The sequence below is a fragment of the Pseudonaja textilis genome, chromosome 16, assembly GCF_049901715.1.
Source record: "Pseudonaja textilis isolate UNSWEBS1 chromosome 16, rPseTex1.2, whole genome shotgun sequence".
Classification (NCBI taxonomy): domain Eukaryota; kingdom Metazoa; phylum Chordata; class Lepidosauria; order Squamata; family Elapidae; genus Pseudonaja; species Pseudonaja textilis.
In genome coordinates this window covers 4,179,207-4,189,965 of record NC_142005.1, presented here as the reverse complement: position 1 = coordinate 4,189,965, position 10,759 = coordinate 4,179,207, and the positions used below count along the sequence as shown (strand labels likewise).

Below are 10,759 nucleotides of genomic sequence, written 5' to 3'. Positions count from 1 at the left end.
TAAAACTGCACAAACTAGATTTCAGTTCTTGCTGCTAGTTTTTGTCCTTCAGTTTCTGCACATGTAAAGATTTCTCCAAGGGAAAAATCAGCTTAGCTTCAATCATATTAAAGTGTTAGAGGAGTTTATCTCAGTTTTGGCAACTTTAAGGCGCGTGGACTTCAATTCCCAGTATTTCCCAGAGAGCTGCGCTGGCTGGGGAATTTTAGGAGTTGAAGTCCATTCATCTTACTTGCCAAGGTATTAGACATGTTTGCTGCCTTGAGTTACTTAAAAAATTAATAAAGGTGGACTGTTAATTAAATACATGAGTACTTCTCCAAATGAACTGGGATTAGCCGACCATCAATCAGGTAAGCAAGGTTACCACTGATCACAGTTGACTCCCCATTGCAACTACTGTGTCTTGACCTGACTCAATTCAGTGGAACCCATTGCACCCCAAAAGGGAGACAGGGCAATGTGGATAGAGAAATAAAGCAAAGCTATGAGACTTGGCCCAACCAATATGGGTATTTAAGCCAGACCTTTAAAAAGAGGCCACTGCTTTCAAACCATGAGAAACAGAAACATGTTTTTAATGAAAGACAAAACTCAGCAAACACAAATTGGCAAAGAAGGCAAAGGCCATAAGCACCAACTGCTGTTTTGCTATTCTTCCTGGGGATATTTTGCAGGGTGTCAGCTTAGTCTCCAATCACCTGTCTAATCTGTGTATCTCCAGCTCATCCTTGAACCTAAGGAAAAACTCGTTTCACTTTTCCATCAAAATGATTTTAACTTGACACTTGCCTCCATTGTTCTCAGCCTCCTAAATGGGGGGGGCGGGAGACATAACGGAAGGCGGAAAGAGTTGTCTGACTGCTTCCAAGGCACCAGACAGTGAAGCCAATCTAAAAAAGAGGGGAAAGTCTTCCTGAGCGCTTCCTCTGGACCGCTTTCCTCAAAACTACAGCCCGACGTTCCTGCTGCAGCCAATAAAGCATCTCCACTGTGTCCCTCTCCATTTTGTCTTGGTACGGGCGACCCTTGAAAGTCACTATATCATTGAAGGCATCGTTGATATGTTTCAGAATCAAACGGAGTTCGAAGTTGTACTGGTCCAACTCGGACTGCAATTGGCTTCTCAGGTTTGACTCTTGCCTTCTGGTGGCAAATGCGCCAAGCTCCTTGCTGAACAAGCGGTTGGGGTCCGAAGCAGTCTGCTCAAACTCTTCTATTTCAGCCAGCAGGAGCTCCCTATCCTGGATAAACTGGGCAGCAACTTCCCAAGAATTCAGCATGTCTGGAAGCAGTAAGTAATACTGGTTGGAGCTGTACTTAATGGCCATATCTAGCCTTTCCCGTTCAGAGAAATGAAGGACAGTCCATAGTCTTTCCAACCTCCTCTGTAGGACATTGAACTCTTCAAACCCGTCACTAGTAGAACTTCCCAGGTCCTCCAACCGGGTGCTGCTGACATTCCACAATCCGGTGCGAAACAATTTCTGAGACTGAAGCTCTGCAGCTTTGAGCTGTTTCCTCTTCACTTTCTGCTTCTTCACTTCATCCTCGTTTAACACAGCCTGCATGTCTCTCTCCTTCCCTTCTTTACTGTCTTCTTCAGGGTTGTACAAATGAAATATGACCGGCAGATAGTCAGCGGTGTTGTTGCTGATGTATTTCAAGTAATCATCGATGTTAAATGTGGCTTTCCACCATTTGAGCCAAGATGCGTATTCTTTTGAAGCCAGCTTCTTCTTGGTTAGATTTGGGGATTGGGGTGCCTCAACCATTTCCTCTGGGACAAACGGCCCATCTGGGAGGATTTGACTCAGCTCTGTATTAATGATCTGCTCACTTTTTCTCTTTGTCAGTGTTGAGGAAGCAAAGCAGGAGTCGTGAGGCAGGTTTGTGGCAGGACATTCTATCAAGGATCCTTGGTCGAACTTCAGGTGCTCTTTAGGAATCGTATTCATCAGTTCCTTGTAGATCTCCTTGACTTCTTCTCCTGTAGAAAGGTTTGCGTCCAGTATCTTCATGGTAGCAGGGGTTATCTCTCCCAGGAGGTGGTTGTAGATTGGTAAAGACCTATCCATCGTCACATTTTCCAAATAGTGTCTTTCAGACACCTGGAGATCAGCTGTCTTCACCACCATCCTATCGTGGATTCTGACATTCACTGTCGCTGCCTGAGGATGCGAGGCTGGGGCGGCGATGATGGTGTTTCTCCGCTTCGTCTCAAAACACTCTTCCTCGTGCAGGGACTTGAGCATTCTCTGCAACTGCAGCTGGCGATTCTCGTTGGCTTTGCTCCATGTCAACGCTCTAATGAGCGGAGGGAGATCTAAATCGTCTTGCTCGCCTTTCCACTCAGTGTTCTCCAAGTGGGAGCCCCGGACCAGCCTCTGAAGGTCTTCGGCTAGGGCTGCTGGACCCCTCAGTTCGCCTACTTCGGGGGATTCAGGGCAGCGACAAAGCAGATCGGGGCTGATCCGGCGAGGGATCAAATGGATGCCAAGTTCATCAGCTAAAAGCTTCCCTACTCTCATATTAGGCAGAGACTGGCACTTGAGAAGGACAGAAGTGGCTGGGAGAATCTGAGGCCTAGACCAGTTGCGTGAACCCACACGAGGACAAGGTGGTGTGATGGCAACGCAGGCCATTTGCTGGAGGAAATTGGCTTTCCTGGCCGTGGGTAGATTCAACTTCTTTATTTTGCTCATGTCCAGCAAGGGTAACTCCTCCAGCTCTTTCAAATCCTGGGCTACTTTTTCTTTCTCCGTCAGCATATGGGGCCGGATGTAACTGATGAAGTAAGAGATGGTGATGCCCAGGCGGTTGCCCAAGGAATGGGTGGTCATGGGGCCAAAAGGGCTGGAGGGTTTGGTCGGCGAATCGGTCGGGCGGTCCACCTGCCTCTTCATCTCCCACACCAGGCGCTGGCGCACGGCCACCACGTTGAGGAACTTGGAGCAATCCAGAGCCAGCTGGGCCGAGAAGCGGATGAGGTTGGCACAATCAGTGAAGATGTGCCGCAGCCGGCAGCACTCCATGAGGCCCAAATAGTGGCGGAAGAGATGCTGGCACACCAGGCCGAGGTAGGTCAAGAGATGCTGGTACAGCTCCCGGTTGGTGTCGGGGCTGAAGGCCGGGTCGTGCAGCAGGTGCTGGAGGTCCTTGTGGGCGTGCTTGACCTCGGTCAGGATGATATTCTGGAAGGTCCGCAGGTGCTGAGGGTGGGCGTTGGCCTCCTGAGGGCCCGGCTTCAAGCGGGCCTTCACCAGCTGCATCAGGGCCGAGAGCGAGATGGGCACCGGCAGCTCCTCCTCCTCTGGCGGGCCCAGAGAAGGGCCGGACAGGGAAGGCTTGAGTCGAGAAAAAGTGGTGGGGAAGAGCGAGAGCGGCGTCAGGATGCGCTTATACTGCTCGCGCAGCTGGTGCATCCACTTCCCCGTGTCCTCCAGCGGGTACAGCGACCGCCTGGGAGGCGACACTCTGGACGCCATGGCTGGCTTTCGGCGTCGCCTTGACAACCGAGTGGTCCAGCGCCCAAAACCGTCCGTGCGGAACGTTAAAACCGTTGCGCCCAAGTTCCGCTCGCGATTTCCATTGCGCATGTCCGCCTCTTACAACCAAGCCGGTGAGCGCGGCAGGGCTTTCCGGTTAGCGCAAAGGTGTGTCACCTTTAAAGCGGTCCGGGTAGGCCATTTTTTTTTCTCGTTTTTATTCTCGAAGACAAGATGGACGGAGCTCCGGAAAGGGGCGGAGGCCTCCGCTGCACGGTGGGGGAACCTTCCCCGGTGGGAGAATCGACGGCTGCTGCCTTTTTCCTTCCCTTCCTGATAGTTTGCGCATGTCTGAAGAGGTTGAGAGTGGGGAGGGGGGCGTTTTGAAAAGCAGGAGCAAAGGAGGTGCAGCTACACCGGTTGAACTACTTGCTGGGTCACTCTTGGAAATGGCACCTTCTCCATGGGGTGGAGGGGCGGTAATCTTAGATCTGGTTGTGGGAAGCAGTACAGGTCGTCTTCTACTTAGAACCGTTCGTTTAGTGGCTGTTCAAAGTTACACTGAAAAAAGGTGACTTATGGCCGTTTTTCACACTTAACGACCGTTATAGCATCGCCCTCTGATCAAAATCCAGACACTTGGCTACTGACTCGCATTTATGACGGTCGCGGGGTCGTGTGACCCCCTTTTGTGACCTTCTCACAAGCAAAGTCCATGGGGAAGTCAGATTCACTTCACAACCTCGTTTCTAATTTTAACAACGGCAAGGGATTCACTTAATGACTGTGGCAAGGGAGGTTGCAAAATAGGGCAATACTTCACTTAACAAATATCTTCCTTGGCCACAGACGTTTTTTGTGTGTGTGTGGTCAATTCTGGCCATAAGTCAAGGACTACCTGTATGTGGCAGGCAGAATTATGGCCCAGAATGGGCAAATGAGAAAAGGCCCCTGCTCTTCCAGATTTCCCAAAGAACTTCATTTTAGATCAGAATTTTGAAATTGGGTCAGTATTTTTCAACTTTGGCAGCTTCAAGCTGTGCAGGCTTCCAACTCCCAGGTTCCACTATATAGGTCAGGCGAGCCCATATTCGAAGGCTTTTTTATATTTTTCACTGACAGTTTTGTGTTACTTTCTCCTCTTATTGTAGCTGGAATTTGCTGTTGAGATGACTTGTCAAAAGTGTGTAGAGGCGGTTCAGAAAACACTGCAAAAGACACCGGGTGAGATCAGCTTCAGAATGACCAACATTCTTGTCAACGTTTATTTTATTTTACCTCCTCTTTATGATATTTCTAAATAACTCAAAGTGGTGAACATATCCAACACACCTTCCTTCTGTTTTCCCCACATCAACAACTCTGTGAGGTGGGTTATGCTGAGGGAGAGTGACTGGTCCAAAGGTACATCAGCAAGTTTCGTGTCTTAAGGCAAGAATACCAAGCTGGTGGGATTAGAACTCCTAGTCGCCTGGTTTCTACACAATAGTTCACCTCCTCACCACTTCATTTTACCTATTGAAATTCCACAGATGTTGAAAATGTGTATCAGAAAAGCAACTCAGTTTTCCATCCAGCTATTTTCTGGCTGAGGAGGAAGAACTCCTGGAATACTCAGCCAATACAGAGCACCAATTTTTTGGGGGGTGGGGGTGGGAAACCCTAAATCCGTTCATTATTGGAAGCCTTGTTCCAGATGCAAAATTATTTTCATGAATTTGTAACTGTAAAAGTGTTGGTGTTGGCTTTGGGACTTTCTCCCCAGGGTGATGTAACCATCTCAGGCTTTTCCCAGATCAAGCTGCAGGATAATTACTGCATGTTAGAAGTTGTCTTTTGGCTGGAAATTACCCCAAAATGTGAAAAATTGCAGTCCTCATGACTCCAGACTGATGCAAACGGCCATAAATACAAGCCAGTTGCCAATCACCCAGACTACAATCATATGATTGCAGAGTGGGTGCGGGTGTCAGAACTTCCAAAATGAGTCTAGCAAGTAGTTTGGGGGAGATACATGGAAACTTGGAATGGATACTAAGGGACCGGTTATTAAGTGAGGACTACTGTACAAAGAGACATGATGAATGGTTGGAGGAAGGCAGTTAATAGAACCCAGGAACCAAGAATTTTAGTGTCCCGACATTACATGATGTACATTTACCACCTTGAATTACTTATGAAGTAATAGAGGCAAGATGAAAATCTCATGGTTATTTAAATTTATCCAGAAAGCCAGTTTGATCTAATAGTTAAGGCACCACATTAGAAAACAGGAGATTGTGAGTTATAGTCCCGCCTTAGGCACGAAAGCCATCTCTCTCAGCCCAACCTACATCACCGAAGTTATTGCTGTGGGGAAAAATGGGAGAAAGATGTGTTGGATATGTTCACCATCTTGAGTTATTGGTAAAAATAATAAAGGGGGTGTATATACCATTCCTTAGTGCATCCCAGTCTTGGCAATGTGAAGACTTATGGACTCCAGCTCCCAGAATTCCCCAGCTGGGTTCTATGCAGCCAGCTGGGGAATTCTGGGAGTTGAAGTCCACACATTTTCACGTTGCCAAGATTGGGAAGCCCTGCCCTACATGTTCTTCTCTCCATTTCCTTACAGGCCTCCGCATAGTTGACATCAAGCTGGATTCGCAGACTGTGCTGGTGGAGACAAGTCTTGGAACTGAGGAAGTCCAGAACCTTTTAGAAACGACGGGGCGTAAGGCTGTGCTGAAAGGAATGGGAAGTAATGTTCCAGGTAAATCCCGACATGATCGTCAACACTTCCTTTGGAATCTTCTATTCCAGATTTATTCCTGGAATAAATCAGCAAACTTTTAAATAGCTCTATGATGTACAAGCTTTATTTCCCTCAAGCCATTGGTGTGAAGTGGACGGGAATCCTTGGAAAATTTTTGATGGGTTTAAAGCATTGTGCCTAAAACTGATGGGATCAGCCATAAACCCTTCAGAGTAGATCTGCTACATTATCTGGATCAGTGTTTGTCAAAATTAGTAGCTTGAAGATATGCGGGCTTGAACTTCCAGAATTCTTCAGCCAGCAAGGAACTGGCCAAACAAGCTAACCACAGAACCTCCAAGATTATTCCTACCGACACTGACAGAGGGCAAACTACTAGAATATAAATTGAGAACAAACCCTACTAGCATTGATGATGTTACCTAGTGGGGTAATGAAACATTGCAAGAAAACATCCAAGCTCAGAGAGCACCAAGGACCCTAAAGTCATTGTTGTCCTCCTCCTCCTCCCCCTTCTCCTCCCCATCCCTTTTTCCTCCACTCCACTTCCTTCCAGCACTGATGGCATTGCCAAGTTTGGTAATGAAATGTCTGCAAGGAACCACCAAGTACAGAGGACCCTACAGTCCTCCTTATCTCTTTTTCCTCCACTCCACTTCCTTCCAGCACTGATGACATTGCCTAGTTTGGTAATGAAGATTATTAATTATCAGATTATTTTCTACTACAAACGTCTCTCTTTCGACCTCCCCTTTTTCCCCCCAAGGATTGCTCGGCACTGCTGCCGTGGCCATGGTGTCGGGCCGTGGACTGATCCAAGGGGTCGTGAGGTTCCTGCAAGTCTCGCCTGAAAAGTGCCTTGTGGATGGCACGATCGACGGCCTTCCACCAGGGCTGCACGGGCTTCATGTCCATGAATTTGGAGACCTCAGCCGGACTTTTGACAGGTGAGAGGCTCTAGAAGGTGGTTCTTTTTTTTCCCCAGGGGGTTTCAGGGGTTGTAAAAGTTGGAGAGAACTTTTTTTTTTCTGACTGCCAAATCTCCCACTCTGATTTTATCCTAAACAGTTGTGGAGACCACTTCAACCCCAAAGGGGAATGCCATGGAGGCCCCCAGGATCTGCACAGGGTGAGTTAGGCCACCCATCGCCTTTTATTCTTCTTGGCTTATGTCTCTGTGACCTTGTATGGACTTCCAGGTTGGTGGCATGCCCCAAGTTGTGAGTGCTCCAACACTGGAGGATTTTAAGGAGAGATTGGGCAGCCGTTTGTCTGCGGTGGTACAAGGTTTTTCTGCTTGAGCAGGAGGGGTTGGACTAGAAGACCTCCAAGGTCCCTTCCAACTCTTGTTATTCTGCTATGCTGTTAATTGTAACTGTAAGTTAAGGATTGAATCGTTTTTCAGCATGCAGGTGATCTTGGGAACATCTTGGCCACTGCTGATGGAAGAGCATCCTTTCGGATGGAAGATCACCTGCTGAAGGTAAGTTGCTCCGGGAGCAAAGAAGCCGTCCAGCAAATGGGTTGATGAAAGAACTCACTGGGGCAACTCACCAGGTAGGGCGGGTTTTTAGGAGCTGGATATATATATATGTATATATGGGCAGCTTCCAGCTTGGCCCTTTAGCCCAAGCTGGAAGCTGCCCGTTCTCTGCAACTGGCTGAGCAACTGTAAGTTCTAATCCCAGTTTAGGCATGAAACCTGGATGGGTGACTTTGGGCCAATCACCAGGAGAATATGAGTTCTAGTTCCGCCATAGAATAGGAATAGGGATAGAATTAGAATAAAAATGGAATGGAATGGAATAGAAAATATAGAATACAGAATAGAATAGAATGTAGAATAGAATAGAACATAGTATAGAATGGAGTAGAATAGAATAGAGAATAGAATAGAATAGAATGTAGAATAGAATAGAGAATAGAATATAATAGAGAATAGAACAGAATAGAGAATAGAATAGAGAATAGAATAGAATAGAATAGAATATAGAATAGAATAAAAATAGAAAAGAAAATAAATAGGGTAGGATCCCACAGTGCCTCCCTTAGCCACTTCGCCACTTAATGATGAATCTTTTATCCCTTTTGTGGTCATGAACCGAGGACTTCCCGTACAGATATCCGCTTGACTGTTGTGGAACAAGGTTGGGTCCACTCATGGCATTGTCTTCTTTCCCTCCTTAGGTGGACGATATAATCGGCCGTTCCTTGGTAGTAGACGAAGGGGAGGATGACTTGGGCCGCGGGAATCACCCGCTGTCAAAAATCTCTGGAAATTCTGGGGAGAGGTGAGGAATAACTCTGCCACTTGCCAGCAGTTCAATCCTGACTGACTCAGTCTTTCCATCCTTCTGAGGTCAGTAAAATGAAGACCCAGGTTTTGCGGGGCAAGTTGCCGACTCTGTAAACAGCTTAGAGAGGGCTGGAAAGCACCGTGAAGCGCTATACAATTCTAACTGCTGTTGCTATTCCAACTCTGTTATTCTGTTATTCATTCTAAACCAGCTTTCTGTCTAGATAAAAAGATTCTTTTTGCAAACCAAAAAAAAACAAAAGACTTGACCTCTCTCTCTGTTTTTTATTTTTATTTTGCAGAGTGGCCTGCGGAATCATTGCTCGCTCATCCGGCCTCTTCCAGAATCCCAAGAAAATATGTACCTGCAGCGGAGTGACCCTTTGGGAAGAGCGGGAAAGATCTGCCACCAGGCTAGGCCAGGCCGTTCCCGAACGACCCACTCCTCACCTGTAGGACATGGGTTGCTGCTATTGCTCCCCTCGCGCTGGAGTTTGCAAAGGGGGTTCAGCTATTCTCTTTAGGTGCCTCCCGCAATGACCCCAATAAGGCAGGTGCGGGTGCGGGTGTGTGTTTGTGTGTCTGGAGAGAGACACAAACATACAAATCGGCTTTTGCTAGCAGGAGGAAAAGATCATCGTTGCACTTTGGATAGATTTCCCCCACACACACACAAAACCTCCAAACATTCCAATAAATCACTTTTAGATTTTGTCCCACATACACACACAATTTTTTTAGGTTTAAGTTTGGGGATTTGGGAGTTTTTGCCGCCTTCCTTTTGCATCTTCTTTTTTTTTTTTGCATCTATGCCTTCATTTTAGGATTGTGGGAACAGTGCCTTTCCCCCCCTTCCCTGCGGGGCACAGAAGGAAGAAAATCAACAGATCTGGTCTGCAGCCATAGATGAGGCTTAACGCTGGTGAGATTGCAGTTGATGGTTTAAAAGGGGGAGCCCCTTCCTTTCCCCCCCCCCAAAAGGGGAACTTTCTCTGTTAGGTTGGGGCAATGGGGGACAGCATTCTTTGCCCTGCCCTGTTTATCTCAAGAAGAATATATTGAGAGGCATAGGGGTTGCTACAACACCAAAAATTGTTAGTACAGGCAGGCCTCGGCTTACAACAGTTCTTTGAATGACTGAATAGCACTCAAAACAGTGGCTTATGACCATGGCAGCATTTCAACAGTCAGGTGATTAAAATTCGGATTTGCTCGTCAACTGGCTCCTATTTTATGACCGTCGCAGTGTCCCTGGGATCATAGTCAACGAGGAAAGCCAGATCCACTTAACAGCTGTGTCACTCACTTAACAAACTGCAGTGATTCCACAAAACCATCGTGGCAAGAAAGGTCGTTAAAAAAGGAGCAATAATTCACTTCGCAAAGGTCTCGCTTGGCAACAGAAATTTCGGACATGATTGCCTCGTAAGGAAAGGGCCACCTGTATCCCCGTCGGCTTGTCATGAATCAGTCTGGCCTCACCCTTCTTGGGATGTGTGACAGTGCCTTAAGTGTCTAAAAATATTGTTGGTTTGGAAGGGCTCCAAGATCACTTCCAACTTTGTTATTCTGTTAATTGTGGAAAGCGAGGAAAAGCGGGGGAGTGGGACTGATAGTCCTCATTTTACAACCATTCATTCGAAGTTACTTATGACTAAATTGTTCACGCTTAAAGATGGTTGGCGCATCCCCAGGGTCACATGATCAAAATTCAGACACTTGGCTCCTGACTTGTATTTATGACGGTCACAGTGTCCTGGAGGTCACGTGATCCCTTTTTGTGACCTGACCAGGGGACAATCAGATTCACTTAACAACCAGATCACTAAGATCACAAACTGCAGGGAATTCACTTTATCACTGTGGCAAGAGAGGTAAAATGGGGAGAAAAACTTCACTTAACAACTGTCTTGTTTAACACTGGAAATGTGGGGCTCAAATTGTGGTAAGGTGAGGATTACCGGTAGTACAAAATGGTCGTGTATTAGGGCGGGCTTGGGAGTGGATTTTTCCTGTGAGGGTTCTGTCTGGGACAGAGGTGCAATTTGAACTGTGCCTCTTGTTTTGCTGGTTCTTTTTATTTCTTTGACCATCCATTAAATTATATAATCTTCTTAAGCAGCTGCTGTGTTTGTCTCCTCTGATTTAATGCATTGCTGACACAATGTTTTCCCGAAAATAAGACCCTGTCTTATAATTTTTTTTGCCACCAAAAAAGGC

The 10,759-nt window shown here is 46.8% G+C and overlaps 2 protein-coding genes across 3 annotated transcripts; one reads left to right on the top strand and one right to left on the bottom strand.

Moving 5' to 3' along the window:
• Positions 1-557: 557 nt before the first annotated feature.
• CCDC87 (coiled-coil domain containing 87) lies at positions 558-3,536 on the bottom strand. Its single transcript, XM_026716499.2, has one exon. It carries the CDS (start codon positions 3,486-3,488, stop codon positions 894-896), a length of 2,595 nt encoding a protein of 864 aa, XP_026572284.1. The 5' UTR covers positions 3,489-3,536; the 3' UTR covers positions 558-893.
• Positions 3,537-3,707: 171 nt separating this feature from the next.
• Positions 3,708-10,660, top strand: CCS (copper chaperone for superoxide dismutase). Of its 2 annotated transcripts, none has more exons than XM_026716280.2 (8): positions 3,708-3,764; positions 4,640-4,712; positions 6,103-6,240; positions 7,010-7,190; positions 7,312-7,372; positions 7,649-7,726; positions 8,431-8,534; positions 8,842-10,660. In XM_026716280.2, the coding sequence occupies exons 1-8, from the start codon at positions 3,723-3,725 to the stop codon at positions 8,993-8,995; spliced, it is 831 nt and encodes a 276-aa protein (XP_026572065.1). In that variant the 5' UTR covers positions 3,708-3,722; the 3' UTR covers positions 8,996-10,660. The 2 variants fall into 2 exon arrangements, with proteins under 2 accessions (XP_026572065.1, XP_026572064.1); XM_026716279.2 differs by having other exon boundaries at positions 3,708-3,782.
• The last annotated feature ends 99 nt before the right edge of the window (positions 10,661-10,759 follow it).